Source organism: Vulpes lagopus, chromosome 10 (genome assembly GCF_018345385.1).
Source record: "Vulpes lagopus strain Blue_001 chromosome 10, ASM1834538v1, whole genome shotgun sequence".
Taxonomy (NCBI): domain Eukaryota; kingdom Metazoa; phylum Chordata; class Mammalia; order Carnivora; family Canidae; genus Vulpes; species Vulpes lagopus.
Window position 1 is genome coordinate 13092057 of NC_054833.1, and position 21015 is coordinate 13113071.

General features: G+C 40.3%; 1 protein-coding gene across 1 annotated transcript in view; it reads left to right on the forward strand.

The window, feature by feature from the left end:
- The window catches only part of RANBP9 (RAN binding protein 9), a 93883-nt gene that overhangs the window by 69252 nt on the left and 3616 nt on the right, over nt 1-21015 (forward strand). The window contains exons 7-13 of the mRNA XM_041772688.1: nt 2360-2472; nt 3821-3929; nt 5795-5985; nt 7103-7247; nt 10748-10869; nt 12549-12700; nt 19781-19892. Coding sequence (XP_041628622.1) covers nt 2360-2472; nt 3821-3929; nt 5795-5985; nt 7103-7247; nt 10748-10869; nt 12549-12700; nt 19781-19892 — 944 coding nt within the window. The remainder of the gene's footprint in view (nt 1-2359; nt 2473-3820; nt 3930-5794; nt 5986-7102; nt 7248-10747; nt 10870-12548; nt 12701-19780; nt 19893-21015) is intronic.

Below are 21015 nucleotides of genomic sequence, written 5' to 3' on the forward strand. Positions count from 1 at the left end.
TTGCTATCCTTAGTAATAGGATTTAATGCTTTCCATAGGTTACTTGATTCTTTTATTTTTAGTGTTAATGCAAAGATAAATTCAGGAAGATAGTTGAGATTGTGTAACTCGGGAACTGTGGGTTTCGGACATGAACTTGGCTGTGTTCAGCAGTAGTTCAAATATATATAGGGGAAAAGAAATATTACTTAGTAGGAATAAGCATCAAAATAATGGTATAGTTAATGTACTGGAATACAGACTTGTCTGTATATTTTGTATTTCAAGATTTGACTCAAGTTTTCCAGTGAATTGGGTCACTCTAAGAATAATTTCAGCTACTATTATTATTAGGGTCCCTTTTTTTGTGAAATCTATTTATTTTTCATGTAGATTCCAGAAGATTATAGTTGTCTTCATTCTATATAGGGAAATCCGACCACAAGCCTCCAGTTGAAGGGGTTTTTAAATCTTACTAATTATTTTTATATATTATTATTAGACATTTAAGAGACAGCAAAAGGAGTGAAGACCAAATAGTTATGAACATGGAGTGAGGATTCCTAAAAGCAGGATAAATACTTAGGATTTCATGATAACGATGGTACAGAATGGGTAGGTGATAGCAGAGCAAACAGTGGGTATCAATAAAAGTATATTGTAAAATGAACAACCTTTATTTCAACTCGTTCTTTATGGAAAAGTAGAATTTCATTGGGATGGAAGTCAGCAGGAAAACGTAAGTCCTATGATAGTCAACTCTTTAGATTGTACCTTTGCTAAAAGGCTGGAGATGACGCCTGGGTGTCAGTAGTACTCAGTGGTAGCTCTTAAAGCTTGAAATAGTGCAGACCTAAAAATCAAATAAGTACAAGTAAATTTAAATAGTCATTTTCCCTGCTGTCATCTCATCAAAGAAAATAGCAGAGACTTTCAGATACCATGAATCTGACAATTTGTCCTAAATGTCTGTGTAATTGCTTTGAACAGTTGTACATTTAAAGATATAATAAATCTTTGTGTGTGTTTTTTGGAGGAGATAATGATTGGAAGACATGATGGTGATTCTGAAAACATGCTTCTTCCCTGGAGCTATTATCATCTGGTATCACAGAGCCTCTGCACTGGTACTTTTTGCCGGCACAGCTGACAGAACAGCAAAGCCTGGCTGAAAACCTCATAGTTCCATGAGTTAGAGTGACGATAAGTTGCTCTCCTGGGGTCACCTCCCTTTCGTGCTTTAAAAATGGTTGCCACTGAGGATCATAGCAGGATCGTAGTAGAGGAAACGTCATTTATCTTAATTCTGTAAACAGAGTCCAGTGAGGGCCACCACCCCATTCTTTCTAAAACTGATACTCACCGTGACCTCCTAGGAAGTCCATTTTAAAACGTTCTTCCCTACTTTTGTAAATCATTTTGACCAATTAGATGAAATAAAATGCAAAATCTGTTTCTTGGAGATTTTCCCTGCTGCCCCCTCCATCTCTCTTCACTGCTTCCTACCATTTTCTGATAGGGTGTTAGTAGTGCCAGATGGCAGCAGGTTTAGGAGTTGAATATTGGATATATTGGATATTTGGGTTAATATTGTTGAGTCAGTAGTTTTCTTTAACCTTTTTTTTTTTTTTTAAGTTTTCTTTAACCTTTTGCAGTTAGATGTAAATGTGTTTTGACCACTTGATGACTTTGAAAAACAACAAACTTGTTCTTTGAAAGCATGGCACTTCCATGTAAATCACGTTTGAGTAACTAATCTTTCGTGTACAGTAATACTGATTTGGATCAGAAGGGCTATTTTTCATGAATTAGTATTATCACTCTCATAGACTTTGTTCTGAAAAAGCCTCTCTCCCGTTCACCTGTGTTCACCTCTTGGAGATCCTATCCCATGCAACTGATGAGGAAAGAAAGGAGTTGAACTCCATAACACAAAGAGTTATTAATCTCTTATTTAAAAAGTGTTGTGTTTTAGAAAATGCCACCATTTCACTAGGATAAGTTGTATAATTAAAGGTGAAACAGAAATTATGGTTAGGAGGATTGAATATTGAATATAAGGATGGGAAGTGACAGGAAAGGACCCTGGGGATAATGGGGAACCAAGAATCAAGAGTCTGTCAGGGATTCTTCTCTTGTGACAGTTACTCTTAGGGAGAGTACTCTTAACATGGCATTTGCAGTTCTCTTTTTAGAAATACATGACTAGAACAAAATGATTCTTTTTTTAACTGATTTTAAAGTTGAGGTCCTTAAAGCCTTATTTTAAGGGAATAGGTTGGTTTTGTAACAACAGAGTAGATCTTGTTTTATGTAAGTTGTAGTATGAAGCCTGTATTCTCTTGACTAAAAGATGTGTGTTTCTTCTTTTTATTTTAAGAATGGTTTCATCTTATTTAGTCCACCATGGGTACTGTGCCACAGCAGAGGCCTTTGCCAGATCTACAGACCAGACCGTTCTAGAAGAATTAGCTTCCATTAAGAATAGACAAAGTAAGGACCCTGTGGTGCATGGATAACACTTGTTTTCAGATTATAGGTTTGATTTTGTTGATTTTTGGAAATTATATTTTTTAATTTAAAAAAATTTCAAATATATTAACTTAAAATTGATGCCTCTGAAATTAATCTTCATTGACATTTTTGAAGACCAATTTAAAAAACACTCACATTAAGACTGTGTTAGCATTCTGGATATAGAAAGATATTTTGGGGATAGTTTTATAAGAAATGTTTACCTTTTTTTTTTTCCCCCCCTTAAATGTTTGCTTTAGATTTTGGGAAGTAAGCATTTAACAAAAAAATTTTTAGTAGGTAATGTGGTCCCATGATTAGATACTGGTGAAGATAATATGTAAAAGAAATATAAATCTTTGCATTTGAATTGCTATCTAAACTTAAGATAGTATTGATCTTAAATTTTAATTCTTGGGTCCCAGTACTGTGGCCAGAGCTGTCGGGCCTATTCTACCAAGGGCAAGTCAGCATGTCACTCCTCCACAGTTAGCCTTCCTAAATGCGGTGCAGTTAGTCCATTAGGGAGGGGATGACTTGGTGAGAGGATAGGCATCAAAATACAGGTGATGGGTGAAATCATGATGCTTGGAAACAATTTTTTTTATAGGTCAAATTTGCTATAATAACACTAATTACATTGTGTTGTTAACTAATCATAGGCTTGTCTGTCTTTCTCACTATGCTCTGAGCTCTGGCAAACAGGAGACAATCACTTACTCTGTGCATCCTCGTCATCTAATTTAACAAATATCCAACACACAGGGAACACTCAGTCTATATCTGGGGAATTCAGGTCTTACTCAAAAGCCAGTGTTCTCTTAGTACTGGGAGCTAAAGGTTATTGTATTTGATAAGACATTCTGAATATTATCTCTAATGTTTGCTATGATCTTTAAAAAATACACTTTATTGAAGTATAATTGACATATTAATAGCTGTACCTGTTTAGTGTGTGTGACTTGATGAGATTGGGAAAAGTATTCTGTGAACCCAGCACCACATTCTAGGCATTTATATAAACACATCTATCTTTTTAATCTTAGATGTTAATACTTCAGTATTGCTTAACAGGTGTTTTTCCTGTATTACCTGTATATTAGTTTGTGATTTTTAAAAATAGTTTTATGAAGTACTTATTTTTCTAATTTTTAGTATGTATGAAATTTCTTCTTGATTGCCTAATAGGAACTAGATTTTAGAAAAATGGAAGTTAATTGCAATAATTTAAAGTTTGTTTTTTTTTTTACTAACTTTTTTTTTTTGAGGGCCCACTATTTTGTTTCTACTCAAAAAAATCAATCTCTTGCTTTCTTTTTCTAAATAGGAATTCAGAAATTGGTGTTAGCAGGGAGAATGGGAGAAGCCATTGAAACAACACAACAGTTATACCCAAGTTTACTTGAAAGAAATCCTAATCTCCTTTTCACATTAAAGTGAGTTTAATAAAATGTTACTGTATTATGTGTGTGTTACGTATAATCAGAATTATTGTCATGCTTTAATAGTTTTAATTTTTGTTTCACCTTTTTTCAGATATTTACATACAATTTTGTAATATAGCACATTCAAGTAACAGATTATATATATATATAAAAAAAACACTTGTGTTGATTATAAGCAGATGGGATCTTTTCCTGTGTGTTTGCTCTTCTATTATGCTAGCTGTTATGTTCAGAAATGTTAAAATCTTAATTATGAGATGGATATCCATTTTTCTTCCTGGAAAGTACCTTATTGTAAGTCTGTGTGATTTTGAAAATTGGTAAAATGTACATAACACAAAATTTGTCATTTTTACATACACAGTTCTATGGTATTAAGTATAGTCACACTGTTCTGCATTTGTCACCAACCAGCCATCTCCAGAACTTTTTTTCGTTATCCCCAGAGAAACGAACTCCCCATTTCTCCCTATACCCAGCTCCTAGCAACCACCATTTTACTTTTCTGTCTCTGTGAAATTGAATTTGACTACCCTGGTACCTCATCTAAGTGGAGTCATAACATATTTGTTCTTTGTTACTGGCTTATTCCTAATAGCAACATGTCCTCAAAATTCATTCATGTTACAGCATATGTCAGAATTTCTTTCATTTCAAAGGCTGAATAACTGATAGACATTTGGGTTGCTTCCACTTTGGTTATTGTGAATAATGCTGCCATGAACAGGAGTGTACAAATATCCACTGGAGTCCCTGTTTCCAGGTCTTTAGGGTATATACCCAGAAATAGAATTGTTGGGTATATATATATATTTCATATATATATACCCACACACACACAATATATATATATATACACACACACACACACTGTGTATATACTTACTTACTATACTTACATATACCTTGTGTGTGTGTGTGTGTGTGTGTGTGTGTATATATATATAATCTGTTTAATCTTTTGACAAATTTGATCCTCAGAATGCTATAGCCCTGTGCCATTCTAGTCTCACCATGTACAAGGATTCTAGTTTTTCCACATCCTTGCCAATACTTTTCTACATCTTTTTTTTTTTAAGTCTACATCTTTTTTTTAATAATAGCCATCATAATTTGACTTTTTTTTTATTGGCCTTCTGAATCTTTGTTATTTTAAAATTCATGTGTTATTAAGCTTAATATTTCACCTCTCTTAAGTACCAGAAACCCTTTGTAAGCCAAATGTCAAAATTGTTTTGCTTTAGAGTAAAATTTTAAATATGTGGCCCATTTAGGTTAAATGGGAGGCTTTTTGCATCATGTGTACATTAAACACATCGTGTTCTTACATACTATTTTACTTGTTATCGAGTGCAAATATTATTTGATTAAATCATTTTAACTCTGAAAACGAAGTCCATTTTGATTAAATTATAGCCATAGGGCAGCCCGGGTGGCTCAGCGGTTTAGTGCCACCTTCAGCCCAGGGCCTGATCCTGGAGACCCGGGATTGAGTCCCACGTCGCTACCTGCATGGAGCCTGCTTCTCCCTCTGCCTGTCTCTCTGTGTCTCTCATGAATAAATAAAATAAAATAAAAAATTATAGCCACAGCTAGGTTTTCACTTTCTCACTAAATCTTGATTAAAGGAGATACAGTGTCTTTTGCTTTATATGCTGATTTTTCCAGACACTTTTAAATTTAAGCAGTACATAATATGAAACCATAGTTAATATTTTTAGCATACTGTCTAAAGGCCATACCTATTGATAAATACCAGTTCTTAAAATATTTCCTCTCAGAAATCTGTTTTTACTAAATAAATAAATGTCTGTTTGAGATTATCTCAGTAAATTTTGTCTTTTCTTTTTTTTTAGAGTGCGTCAGTTTATAGAAATGGTGAATGGTACAGATAGTGAAGTACGATGTCTGGGAGGCCGAAGTCCTAAATCTCAAGACAGTTACCCAGTTAGTCCTCGACCTTTCAGTAGTCCGAGTATGAGCCCCAGCCACGGAATGAACATCCACAATTTAGCATCAGGCAAAGGAAGTACTGCACATTTTTCTGGTGAGGCTCAGTTTTATGACAGTACTTTTAAGTTTTTACCCTTGTTTATACTTTTGAACCCCCCCAAAAAATAGTTTAAAAGATCTGGACATTTCCACATAGCTGTTTCACACATGTGCATACTTGGTCTCAGGATGTTCTGGAAGAAAAATTGTAAAGTGGGTCAGATTCGTGTGTTGTTACTACCAAGAGGGTAACTTGGAGGAGAGCTGTTTCTGAGAATACGTTATAAGCAGATCTTCATAAACAAAGGTCAATATTCGGGTTGTCTCTGGAAATTAAATTGTAGACATTTGGTAAAGATAAAAGGTAGCTCTGTCGGAATGAAGCATCAGTGAACAGTGGCGCCATGGCCGTGGCGGCTTTAGTCCACCGGTCAGCAGGCCTCACTGGGCTGCCAGCTTTCTTCCCCTCCCAGCTCACCTCCTGCCAGCATCTGCTCTGCCCGGCCCTGTTCCTCCTCGCCCTTCCTAACTACAGTTCTCTCCTTTCTTGGCTTTTATGGCATCACTTCCTGTAGATTTAGTTTCTCCCAGCCTTCTTTCTTTGCTTGTCTCGTTCCATTCTTCCCAAGGCATTCTGTGGCCTTCTTACGTCAGCTCTCGAAACAAGTCAGACGCTGTTTCCTTTCATAGACCAACACCTTTGCTTTTGCTCAGTTGGCATATACCTTTCTACATTCCTGCCTCTTGTTTTACTTACATCACCATCCTGTACATGCACACGATTCTCTGGTTTGTGTCCTTCTCCCCTTCCCGCCTAGAATATCATACATTCACTCACGCATGCCCAGCTTCTTGGCTTTGGTGGGTTTATACGTGAGATGAGAGCGATGAGAGCACTATTCCCCTGGGGGGGTCGTGGGGAATAAATAAGATCCATAATTAAGCCTCAGTAACTGTTAGAGGGGATGCTAATTATTAGCCTACAATGAACATCCTTATATCCTTTCAAAGAAGTTATCTGTTTACTATCTAAGTCATGCATTGACTTCCCTACATTAGAAGAATTTTAAATGCAGGATCAGAATCTGGGTACGTTATTTGCAATGTAATAATAAGTTGGTGTGTGTTTCTCTGTTCATACATCTTTTTCTTTTTCTGTTTTTTTCCCCTAGGTTTTGAAAGTTGTAGTAATGGTGTCATATCAAATAAAGCACATCAGTCATATTGCCATAGTAAACACCAGTCATCCAGTTTGAACGTACCAGAACTAAACAGTATAAACATGTCACGATCACAGCAAGTTAATAACTTCACCAGGTATGTGACCTCCCGAGCTTATGCAGTACTATAAACCACCTAAGGATAAGTGTCTTCGTTTTTAACAATTTAGAAAAATTGCATCACATGGTCCATCAGGGGGGTCTGAGACTTCCTAAGCCCCAGAGAATAAAAGGGCATGGAGTAAGTTCCCATAGTTTTTCAGTCTCCCCATGTGCACGCAGCATCTTTCCTTTGTTCCTTTCTCTGAATCTGCAGCCCTCTGCCCTCTGCGGGGGTCTAAGAATCCTTTCTGGGCTCTGCCTTCTTCTGGTTTTCCTGCTGGCACAGGCCTGTACAGATGGTCACATAGATGCTGTTCTTATACTTCCAAGTTAAGTCACAGCAGTATATTTACTCTCTAGAAGCAACATATGATACAGTTACAACTTTTTTTTTTCTCTGTGGGGTTTTTTTGGTGTAAATGTGGAGAGTGTTTGCTGAATTCCAAATAACTAACTTTACAAAGAATCTTTTTTGAAATCCTACTTTAGGGAGCTTGCTTATAGCAGCAGATGGACCCCTAAGTCATTTAGTAATAACCATATAGCATGAGCAGAGTATTGAGGACCTGCTGGGTGTCAGACATCCTGCTAGGCATGGTTTCTTACTTCAAGAAGCTTTGAGAGAAGGAATGTCTACACGCCTGTACTAAAATCCTTCATACACTGGAGTTGAAGATTCATGAACCTAAAGGTTTGTGGAATGTAATCAGTCATTTGACTACTAGTGTATGAGAGCAAGTTCTTAAGAAGTCAGCCTGCTCAAATCATCCAGCATCTGAATTCATGCTAGCGGAACGATAAAAATAATACAAATAAAAAATAATGTGTAGATTTTATCAATTTGATGATAGATTGGTCTTCTCATATAAATTGATTGGTCACACTGCATTTGGGGGAAATGTTCTTCCGTGTAAAACTTTATTGTCAAGGGGAAAGAACCTAGCTTTTAACGTGGCATCTTAATGGAAATACGATTCTGGAGAAAGGCACATGTGTAAAAACCTGTATTTGCAAATTGGTTAGCATAATCAGAATATCCAGGTTACCTATCCCGGGTGACAGCTTCCTGAGTAATGGTGTGTGTGGCACAGACTGTAATGGAAGTCTGCAAGAAGTGGTATGAGGAGAACAGGAGGAAAAAATGGCTGTCTTTTAAAGCAGAGGAGATTAGGTAGTCTTTCACATTAGAAGTGACATGCTAGAAAACAGAAGATTAGAAGACTGTGTGGTAAAAAAATAATGTGTGGAGACATTTAAAAAGTTAACCCTTTATTGTACTTTATAGCACTTTAGTACTTTATTGTTGGTAGAAGCTTCTGCCGTTGTCTGGGGTCAGGGCTGTAGGCAATTCGTGGGTTTTTCTCTTAAATACTCTATATGGCAGGAAGTTGCTAAAGAGACCTATTACTACCTGAGTTCAGGGAAGTAAGCTCACCGGAAGGGTTTGGTGACACAGCATCCTGAGTGCAGTGTAGAAGGAGAAGAAGTAAGCTTTTAAACTGCCTTAAACTGTTAAGCAGCATCAGTTACTTTATAGTTAGAGAAGGCTGTCCTCGCAGTCGTATTGTGAAGTAGGCAAAGATGGTATTAACTATTAAAACCATTTTACAGATGTAGAGCTGAATACCAGAAAAGGAAATGGTTTTTTGGGGGGTGTTAAGGTCAATAATTTGTAGCTAGTAAGTTGCAGACTTGTGACTATGTCCCAGGATTTCTAACTTCCAGAGGTGTGCTTTTTGCATTATACTGCACCCCGCCCTCCCTGCCCATCTAAATTGCTACTCCCTACCCTCCCTTGACTCCTAACTTTCATTCAAGCAGGCTGTGTAACACTCAGTTCTGTTGTTACTCTTCCAAGATGAATATCCTTGATTACATCCCCACCGAATGTTGTGTCACTCTGTGTAATTAACTCTCATCATAGTGCTGATGGATCCTCTGTTTGCCCCTGGAGGACAGAGGCTGTGTCATTGTATCCTTAGCACCTAACACAGAACATGGCTCAAAAGCTCGTAAATGTGTGTTGAATGAAAGAATTCCTCCCAAATACTATATTGTATTGTCAAAAAAAGAAAAAAGTTTAGTATACTTATGTCATTTAAAGTTTGGTTTCTCTTATCAATTCTCAAAGTTCGTCAAGATATAGTAAAACTAGGGGTACCTGGATGGCTCAGTTATTTGAGCATCCGACTCTTGATCTCAGCTCAGGTCCTGATCTGAGGGTGGTGGGTTCCAGTCCAGTGTTAGGCTCCTTGCTGGGTGGGGAGCCTACTTAAAAAAAAAAAAAAAAAAAAAAATCTAGTAAACAAGCTTTTCTGACTGATGGAGGAGTACTGGGACGATTACCTCTTTCTTCCTAGATTTGTGCCGTTTTGCCTTACACGTTTTACTGATAGAAGCGGTGCCCCCACGCATATACACTTATACTCGCGCACTTACCCCGAGGTGCTGCTAGTGGTTATGTCTCTTGGCATCATGCACAGAACACTTTATGCTGATCTGCATTCAGTGTTGTTTTTTTCTTTTCTTTTTTTTTCAGTGTTGTTTTTTTCTACAAATGAATATATATTGCTTTTTAAATGAGAAAAGTACATTTTAATTTAAGTATTTCCTATATTTTCATGAAATATGTCCTTCTGGAGTGTATAATCCTTACATAGATCTTCACTGGAGAAGTCTTCAAGAGTAGGTGTTTATAGTTCTTTGAGTGCGGAGGAGATGGGGGAACGTGTGGTGACAGTTTCAGTGTGTCCAGATATGGTGACTGGCACAGGGCTGTTCTTCAGTAAATGTGATATGAGCGAAAGTTAGGAGCATCCTGATTATCTAAAATGGTATTTTTAAAATGAAGATTTGGCAGTGCTTTAGATTCTTTAGCCAGTAAGAAAGCCCGTTGGAGAAAACTAGTGTGGGATGCCAGCAAGGTGCAAGAAGACCAGCCAGAGTGGTTGTCCAGGTCATCATATACCTTTGTGGGAGGCTATGTCTCCAAGGATTGAGGACAAAAGCCAGAATGTCAAGAGACAAAGAAAAAAATCATCTTAGGAGAGATGAATAGGGCAGGAAAGAGGGGAAGTGAGATCCAGGAATGGTTTGAGAGTGAATCTTTCCCCCCATCTTCCTTGAATGCTGGAAATGCATGCCGGGTCCCCGGGCAAAGGCTGATTAACAAAAAACAGAGTACAGATCTGAGTTGGAAAAAAGTGGGAAGAATGTAAAAAAGAATTTGTCCATATTGATACGAAGTCAGAAAACCACTACAGTTTAGGACGTAGACTTTTTTTTCTCCCTGATCCAGGAGTACAAATTTGTTAAGAGCAAGCTACAGACTGGCTTTGAAGACTTTCAGGATTGAACTAAACACCTTTTTTTGCAGATTGCTATTGGCTTACGAAGTCAGTTTATAAGTAGGCTGTGTAGTTGAGTAGTAATTTATTTTAAACTAAGCTGCAAGTATGCGATTTCTAAAATTAGGTTTGTTTTTTTCATTTCCAGTAATGATGTAGACATGGAAACAGAGCACTACTCCAATGGGGTTGGAGAGACTTCATCCAATGGTTTCCTAAATGGTAGCTCTAAACATGACCACGAAATGGAAGATTGTGACACCGAAATGGGTCTGCAGTGATATTTCTTACATTTTTAATAAAAAATGATGACTACAAGGTTATGTTTTTACTTGTATTGATTCACAGCTGATGAGCATAAATCAGATTTAAAGATGTATGTGCCATTGGATTTGACAATAGTACATGTTACTTAAACTGTCTTGTGAGAGCGGGTTGCTAGAGAGCAGAGGTACTTCTCAGTGCCTTCTGAAGTTAAGCGCCGGCCGGCTTTCTGTGCAGAATTGCTTGGGCTTGACTTCAGTGCTGTCATTAATGCAGCCGTACTCTTAGTGTTAAATGTTCTTTAGGATGTTTGGGGTTGGAGATGTGAAAAATTTTTATACTTAGTATAACCAGTAAAGGCCAGACAGACAGAGATGTTCTGTTGTTACTCTTCCAAGAGTAACTTTATAAATTCTAATAGGACAGTTTCCTATGTTGATTTAATGTGAGTATATGTGACTATGTGTAGCCCAGTGCCTGGCACATGGTAGGTGCTTAAGTGTGACCCACCCTTCTCCCCCGCACCCCCTAAGTTACGTGGCTGAAAGGTACATTAGCACGTATAACTTTGGTTGTTAACTTGTGTAGTAGATTGTACCATGAAGTTAAAACCATCAGCAAACTTTCCCATCAATTGGAGAATGAAAATTTATTGGAGCTTAAAAATTTGTCTGAATTCCGTGGCAACTTTAGATTTCTGTTTTGAGGTTTAAAAAGTCTTTATTGAGGATTGTTGGGGATTATGTGTTCAGTGTAGATTCACCTTTTCAGGCAGGGGGTTTCATTTAAAAGGTAGCCTAATTATACTCTCAGATATCTGCAGCCTCAACATTCAGAGAGTAATTTAAGCATGGTGATTAAGAGCATGAGTTCTAGAGTCAAATTACCAGCATTCGAATTCTGCATCTGCCACTTACTAGCTGTGTAACATTGGACAAGTTACTTGAAGAGCTCAGTGCCTCAGTTTCTTCATCTGTAAAATGGGTACAGAAATAATAACAGCCACTTCATAGGTCCTTGTAAAGATTAAATGAGCCAATCTTTGAAAAACTAATAAGCACAAAGTAAGTGCTCAGTAAATGTTGATTATTATCATCATTAGTAATTTGTGTCATTAGTGATCCATACAGTTACATTATTGATCAGTGATTGTCGTCTGCCAAGATATATACCATACAGTTATTTTGTATACGTGTGTTTAACTCTTTCGATAACATGGTATTTTCTGTGTTTTTATTGGAGTCATTTAGCTTTGAGCTGAAACGCGTCCTTTTATTCCATCTCTGTTTGGTGTCAGAGTAGCCCAAGAGGCAGTTACTGGCTTTGTTCTCTTCTTGATGCTGCTTACTGTGGTTTTAGAGATTTATGTGTAACTGCTTATAAACCTTTCCCTGCTATCCCAGGTCCATCCTAATCTGGAAAGTTGTCACCTGACTTTGAACTGCATGCTGGAGATCAGAGCCTAGATTCTTGAGACGTAGAGAAAGGATACCTTATAGCAGCAAAGTTCCTGAATTAAACTTAAAGCAAAGACCCTGAATTAAAAATAAATCTACATATTTAGATGAATTATTAGGTAGTAGTGACTAAATTAAACCTACAAGATGTTATAAGCAATTTATGTTGATTTCTCCATTGTATTCCATTCAATAAGGTAGTAAAATACTCGTTTGTTTTGCTTACAGAAGTTGATTCGAGTCAGTTAAGACGCCAGTTGTGTGGAGGAAGTCAAGCCGCCATAGAAAGAATGATTCACTTTGGAAGAGAGCTACAAGCCATGAGTGAACAGCTGAGGAGAGAATGTGGCAAGAACACAGCAAATAAAAAAATGTTGAAGGTAGATTTGTCTTTTCTTGAAAAATTAGAAATTTGTCGAAGGAATGAAATTGTAATTTTGTGAAACATTGAGTAGGGTGAGGAATTCTTGTTGGACTTCCAGTAAAAAATAGGGATTAAATCCCGGTCCTGCCACCTGTCCCCACTATATACCCTTGGTCAACTTAGGTTTTTAGCTTTATTTTCTCGGCTATAAAATGGGCAGAGTTATTAGAGGTATCAGCTTGCTGATGAAACTATAAATTTGAGATAGTTTTATTTCAGTAGACATTGTTCGAGGCTGCAGCAAGTTGAATGTATACTACATGGTTTGCATTTTGATGGTGGTTGCTGAAGCATTAGGTCATCTTTCAAAACCAGGATAGTTAAAATACATTTTCAGATCTCTTCTGGATCGATGTTTATGATAGATGGTGGGATAGATAAAATTTCAACAGTGTAGTGTGTTAGCCATAGCTTTATATATCAGTTGCAGATGGAGGAGTTCCCCCTGCCTTAAGTCAGCATCACAATTCGTTGTAGAGATGTTAAGATTCTTTAGAAATCTTTTTTTTTTCTTTTTTGGTCCTAGTAGTCCTATAAGTGTGTGAGATGTTAACCTAGCCATTGTATTTTTTTTAATTTTTCTGTAATCCTGTGTTAGGTTGGGCTCAAAGGTGATTCGTTATAAATATATTTTCTTCTGAACGTTTTGGAAGACGTCCAGACAACAAAGGGGAGATGTGTGTGGTGGCCCTGAGCCCAGTGTCTGGGTGTGGTGGGAAAGAGCATGGCCTCAGCCGCCCCTTCCTGACCCAAACTGAGACTTAGTGCCCCAGCCAGCGCCACCTATTGCCCCATACAGGGCATGAAAGCAGCAAACATGAAATAGCTTCCCGTAGTGTAGCCTCAGCGGGGCACTGGTGTAGACAGAACATAGCGGCTCAGCCTCCTCAGATGGGTTTAGGAGCCACTTGCCTACATCTCCAGTTAAAGGCATGTGCGGTCTTGTAGTTTCAGTACCTGGGGTAGGAGGAGAGGTGTGTTTGTTGTATTTATAGTGCTTCATCTACAGGACAGCACAGTTGCTGTTTCTAATGGTGACCCTCAACTCTCAAAAAAAGGTCGAACAATTTTTATGCTAAATAAAATCAGTGGAATATGTAATTTAAACAATTTTTCATTTAAAATGTCAGATCATTTGGTGGGACTGCAAACTGAGGCAGTTACTGTGGAAAACAGTTTGGAGAGATCCCAAAAAATTAAAAATAGACCCACCATATGATTCAGTAATTCCACTACTGGGTATTTACCCAAAGAGGATGAAAACAGTAATTCAAAAAGATATATGCACCCTTGTGTTTATTGGAGCATTATGTACAATAGTCAGATTATGGGAGCAGCCCAAGTGTCCCTCAGTAGACGATTGGATAAAGATTTATTTATTTATACACACAAACACACTGGAACGTTACGCAACCATAAAAAAGAATGAAATCTTGTGATCTGTGACAACCTGAATGGACTGAAAGGGTATTATGCTAAATGAAATAAATCAGAGAAAGACAAATACCACACGATTTCACTCATATGTGGAATTTAAGAAACAAAGGAACAGAGAAAAGACAGAAAAGCAGGCTGTTAACTACAGAGAGCCGAGGAGAGGTGGTAGGTGAAACAAGTGACTGGGTGAAGAGCACGTTTATCATGATGCACACGTAGAATTGTTGAATCACTATATTATACAACGGAAATGAATGTAACTGTGTGTAATTATACTGGAATTTTTTTAAAAAGGAAAATAAAAATCAGACATTTGTGTATTAGGAAAAGCGCTGTGCACATTTGCCCCATAAGGTGAGGAAGTCCTTGAGATCAGACTGGGTCTTAACTCCTCCCCCTATAATAATATCTAATACACATAGCATCCAGCTATTTAATGAATGTTTATTAAGAGGTTTGTTCATATGAGTTATATTTATCATACTAGAAACTGTAATCAGTTTATTTACAAATAATCATAAATCCATTGACTGTTTTTATGAAAAATAACTAAAAGATTAGAAAAATGGCATTGCTTTACACTTTTGTAATTCTCTCTAAATGCTGGGTTTAATAAGCTGCATTCTCCTACCTCTTGGTGCATTCAGTCTGTTGTGTCGTCCCACACCCTGTAGCCTCTGGAGGGCCCCGCTATGTGGTTGTGAGAGCATGGGAGTGAGACCGGAGAGGAAGTAGTAGCTTAGTTTCATTACAAAAACAGTTTGGAGCTCCTCCTGAAGGGGTTTTTTGTTGGACTCAGGTGTCTCTAGACTGTACTTGGAAAACTGCTCTGTTTTAGGGAATATTTGGGGACGCAAAACATTTTAAAGATTGTAGGGGTGCCTGGGTGACTCAGTAGTTGAGCATCTGCCCTCAGCTCAGGTCGTGATCCTGGGGTCCTGGGATCAAGTCCCACATCGGGCTCCCCCCAGGGAGGCTGCTTCTCCCTCTGCCTGTGTCTCTGCCTCACTCTCTCTGTGTTTCTCATGAATGAATAAATCTTAAAAAAAAAAAAAAAAAGCATTTTTAAGATTTCACACTTTTTTACACTAGGTCATCTGTTTTCTTGTTAAAACTTTATGCCGATGGCACGTGATGAAGGAATGTGACGTGTGTAGTGTCTTTGAAAATGTTAAGATTTCACTTAATCAGCTCACTGGCTTAGATTCTAATGTGCATGAAACTCCAAAAATGGGATTATGTGGCCTCTTCTCAAAGGGAGTCCTTGATGATACACTCGATTATGCAAAGATGTAATTCATCTTCTTTATCTGAAGCACGTGGATGGCTCTGATTTTGCACTTCTGACTTCTAAGCAAATGCCAACTGCTTTAAGAGACTTTCTTAATATCCTGAACTCTTTCCTTCCTTTTCCCCGCAACAACCTTCCAAGCACATAGGGATAAGCTCAAACAGCTGGAAGGTTCCGGGACAACAGGTGTTTTCTGCGATAGTTGAGAAGGTTTAGAAAATGCTCCTTTTCCTTTTATTTTTCACTTCAGGGCATGTGTGATTGCAGTGGGTATTTTTTGTCTTTAATTTTGTGCGGATCTGCATAAATATCTGAATCACACATGCATATATAGAGAGATTTGTTTAAATGCAAAGGGAAGTGTTCCCTAAAGGCATTACTGTGAGGCACCATGCATTCCACCTGCCCTGAGGCCTGGAGGAACAAGGGGGGCTCTGCGGGGGCCCCCAGTCCTCGTCCTTGGCTCCCCTCTCTCTGCTCTGTTTCCTACCGGCCTGTGCCGGCCAGTGGCTCAGGAGGGCCACCTGAATTTGTCCCTCGCCTTTCGCCCTTCACGGACCTGTGGAGGTTCAGGTAGGCACAGGCGGCCCCAGCTGGCAGTCGAAGCCCATCCTGAAGCCCATCCTGGTCGAGAACTGTGACAGGTTTTAAGCCAACTGAGCACAGTGGGGGACCCTACCTAAGCGACGTCATGTTGGCCTCAGAAACGATTCCTACTGAGACCTTTTTTTCTGAAGCAAAAAGGAACCCATAATCCCGTGCTAGTTCACAGACATGTTCAGTTTTGTGCCTTACATCCCATGTGTGTATATCTTACCTAGTAATTAGATTATTTTGTATTGTTTTTGTTTATTGTCAGAAAAACTTCTTTCCAGTTTCTGTGCATTTAGTTGTTTTTAGATGGCAACATGATACTCTCTTGTGCCCCTGGGTCAGTTCATCTAAGCATTGCTCTGTGAGGTTTTTTGCTTTTATTGAAATGCTTTAGTGAACGCCTTTATACATGAATCTCTGTTTCTTCCTTAGAATTACAACACTGGGGGCAGCCCGGGTGGCTCAGTGGCTCAGCGGCTCAGCGGTTTTAGCGCCGCCTTCAGCCCAGGGCGTGGTCCTGGAGACCCGGGGTGGAGTCCCACGTCGGGCTCCCCACGTGGAGCCTGCTTCTCCCTCTGCCTGTGTCTCTGCGCCTCTGTCTCTGTGTCTCTCATGAGTAAATAAATAAAATCTTTTAAAAAAAAAATCACAGCATTAGGAGAGAGTCCTAGAAAGAGAATGATCGAGTCAAAGGATAGGATTATTGTGGCTTTTGCTGTATACTGCTGCACTGCTTTCCAGAAACTCTAGCAGCTCACCAGCAGTAGAAAAGGAAAGTGCCAGAGGCTGTACTGCATTGATGTACTAGTGGCTTCCACATCAGACCTTAAAATTGCTTGTTCGCATTTCTTTGGTCACCACCTCAGTTAAGTTTTACTGCGGGATTTAAAGCATTAATGTCGCTGCCTCGATTTCATTCCCTTTGTGAAGAACCTGGAGGTATAAACCTTTTTTTTTTTTTTTTTAAGATTTTCTCTGTTTGTGAGAGAGCACGAGCACAAGCAGGGGGAGGGACAGAGAGCCCGATGCAGGACTCGATCCCAGGACCCTGGGATCAGGACCTGAGCTGAAGGCAGCCGCTTAACCAACTGAGCCCCCCAGGCGCCCCCCCTTTTCTCCTTTTAAGGTGGTGGTGGTGTTCTTGCGGTCAGCCTCACCTGACGCGGGCGTGGTTCCGCGGCGCTGCCACCGTCCTCCTGAAGTCCGGTTTTATCCACATCGGTCCTCGATTTAAAGCTCCACTGCCACGTCGGAAAACAAGTCCAAGCTGTTTAGTGTGATTTAGGGGCCCGTTAGGACGCCCCCCCCTTAGCTCTGCCTCCATCCATGCCTTCCCTTCCCGGCCTTGCCGCCCCGGGTCTTGCTCTGCGGTGTCAGGTGGCCCCACTCGCCCGCCGTGACCGCCCGGACTCTCCGGAGGCCCAGTGTGCTCCTTGAGAGCACCTAGGTCCTGGGGACTGCGGCTGCGTGCAACGAACACTCGATTGTATTGAAATATGAGAACAAATGACTAGTGTCACCGGTATCCGTGCGGGTAAATGACTACCTTCGTCGCTTTTTTTCCATGAGCTTTTCTTTAAAATACTAGAAGGTGTAAACAGAAGAATGGTCTGGATTTGAGGTTTGGGACTGCAGCATTTCTCCTTTTGGTAGCGTGCCTGCATCTATAGACCCAAGGGGATAGTTTTGTGCTTAAAGGTTTTTATGTGCCGGTCATTCCTTGGGCAGTCCTTTCGGATGCCTGAGAACTAGATCTGTTCTGTGGGAGTGATCCCCGGGCGGGGCTGTGGGTGTTAAGTCTTGAGCAGAGATCAGTCCCTCAGAAAGCATGTCACTGATGGAGTCGGCTTCCGGGCCGGGCCTTAGGACATGAATATTCCCTCCATCAGTAAATTCGGGGGTGGGGGCACCCGGAAACAGAAACAGACCGAGTCGCTCTGCAGGGTGCCCGTAAGAAGCAGATCTTGTGACGAGCAGGTGTGCAAAGCTTCTTCCCTGTTCCCGGCACGTACAAGTAAGCTGCAGGGCACTCAAAATAGGGCAGTAAATTTTTCTCTTCGGAGAACTTTCATTCTCAAAACGGGGCCAAGCTGTCTGACATGGAGGAGACCTTCAACGCGGGGAAACTGCCTGTGTGTGTGTGCGCGCGCGTGTGTAGGGGACGTGTATTCCCTTCTGGTGGCCTCACACTGCACAGCTGGCACCTTAGGGGCCTCTAACCCCCAGCTCCATCTCCGCGACACAGAGGCTGGTTGGGTGAGAAGGGCCAGAGTCCCCTGGGCCTGGAAACCTTACCCCCACCTCTGCTTTCACACGGTAGGAAGTAGGTTAGAGGAATGTCCACGCAGCTGCACCTGGGAATACTTTCCTCTAGGAATTTCAGCCTTTCATGGGTCCCTAATCAGCATTTTGAAAGTGTTACTGACCTCACCGACCTACAGCTGCCTCAGCACTTTTCCACGTGTGCCTTTGGAATTGGGAAGGCCTCTGTGATTTGCCTCTCTGGGTCTAGACTGCTGCTCCAGGTTAGGGCTCTGACTTTTGGCAAAATAAGAACACACCTGGGGGGAGGGGGGTGCGCCTTGGTGGCTCAGTGGGTGAAGCATCTGCCTTCGGCTCAGGTCCTTGATCCCAGGGTACTGGGATCGAGCCCCACCTTGGGCACCCTGCTCAGCGGGGAGCCTCCTCCTCCCTCTCCCTCTGACCCTCCCCGTGCCCTTTCTCTTTTTCTGTAATAAAATCTTTAAAAAAAAAAAAAAAAAGACATGTTGAAAGATTAGAGTGAACTGACGTTGCTAACTTCATTGAGCTGTTCGTCCTTATGATGTTCTCAAGTAGCCTTTTCCGTAGACATGTGAGGAAACGGACACTTAGGCCATTGCTCACAGAGGCCACACTGCAGCTGACAGTGCAGCTTCAACTGGAAACCAGCGTCTGAAACTGTAACAGGCACCTCAGTGGAAAGACGACAGAGTCCTTGATTGGAAAGATCAGGGACACCTGGGTGGCTCAGCGGTTGAGCATCTGCCTTTGGCCCAGGGCGGGATCCCCACATCCTGGGATCGAGTCCCACATGGGGCTCCCTGCATGGAGCCTGCTTTTCCCTCTGCCTGTGTCTCTGCCTCTCTCTGTGTGTCTCTCATGAATAAATAAATTAAATCTTTAAAAAAAAAAAAAAAAGGAGAGATCATCTGTCACTTTAGGAAGGGTGGCTTGAGGATGGTGGGGACTACTGCATGTTTGTGAAGGGGATCAGTTGAGATTTTTTGATTCCTGAGTGAAAAAAGGACGTCCAGTGAGATGTATCGAGTTCCCACATCTGTTTTTTAAAAAATCTACAGGGAGGCCCTATCCTTTTAGTGTTAAATTTGGATCAGTGGTAATAAATTAGCATCTGGATCTTTCTGTCTTCCTCTTTAGCCCATTCCAGAATTCCTTTTCATTCTGCTGATGTATATGTGTTGTAGGGGTGGGAGACGATTAATGAGAATGGCTGTTTACAGTAAAGACAAATGAAAGCAGCATCGGCCTTATTGCATCATCTAATTGGTAAAGAATATGTAGCCTCAGAGTCCTAGGGGGTAAGTGGGTTTAAATGTTACAGCAGCCTCACGCCACCAAGCTGTGTATTTTGCTTGTCTCTCAACTTGGTAACCGCGGGGCACCACAGTAGTTTAAATGTTAGAATTAAAAACCAAACTATGTTTTCAACAGGATGCATTCAGTTTACTCGCTTATTCGGATCCTTGGAACAGCCCAGTTGGAAATCAGCTTGACCCAATTCAGAGAGAACCTGTGTGCTCAGCTCTTAACAGTGCAATATTAGGTGAGTAAAGCACAGCTTCAGCTAGATTCTCTGAATACTTGAGATGGTATTTGCGCTGGGAGCTGTATTTTGGTAAAATCTTAAGGGGTAATGCTTTCAGCATTTTAAAAGTTAAAATTATTTTGAAATATAGAAACCTTCCCCTCCATGATCTCAGTTCCAGATGAAATGGATTCACATGGAATAAAACAAACAAACAAACAAACAAACAAAAAAAACAAAAAAACCCCAGGACTTTGGGATCCACCTTGGGAAGTTGGGAGAATAGAGGCTTTTGTGTGCGTGTTATATATGAGCATTTCTGGACTGAACCACACTTCCCGCAGCTCCCACTGTGCTTAAAATGCAGACAGAAGGACTTCCAGGTGACGTGAGCGTGCCATCCTGTCGGCACCAGCCCCCAGAGGAGCAGTGTATTTGTGATAAAGTTCAGCATATTCAACGCGATGCCCTTAGCAAATAAAAAGGATGGAGGAGAAAGGAAAGGGTTTCTAGTAGTGAGGCTTGGCCAGAGGTGAGCCTGCGTGAGGAATGGGAAGTTGCCGTTCCCGCCAGCAACTCGATCACCACAGACTGTGATGATCGTACTTCCCTAGGGAACAAACACACTTCATATATGAAGCCTGCAGCATTCTGTGCATTTACATACACACTCTACAGGGTTGTCTAGGTAAAACTATCTTGTAATTTCTTTTCAAAGATAATTTATAAAGAAGAATGATTTTTTCACCTGACTTTAGAATCTGATTCTAAAATGAGACTCCACATTAATAGTCTTTTCTTGCAACTTGAGCCTGTTGGGTTTGGGGGCTTTTAGGGAACATGTTTCAGACTGTTGTAGATATGGGAGTGGGAGACTGTAGAGGGCAGGGCTCAGGGCCAGAATGTAGAGGAAGCAGCTATTCATATTTGAGCCTTATTAGTCCGTTTATTTGCTCTTACAGAGTTAAGTGCAGTTGACCTTGGAAGAATTTGCATATAACTTTTGACTCCCCGAAAACCTAATAGCCCGCTCTTGGCTGGAAGCCCTGCCAATAACATGAGCACTTGATGAACACGTATCTCGTATGTCACCTGCATCTTACACCTTATTCTTATAGTAAACCTAAAGATAGGAAGACGA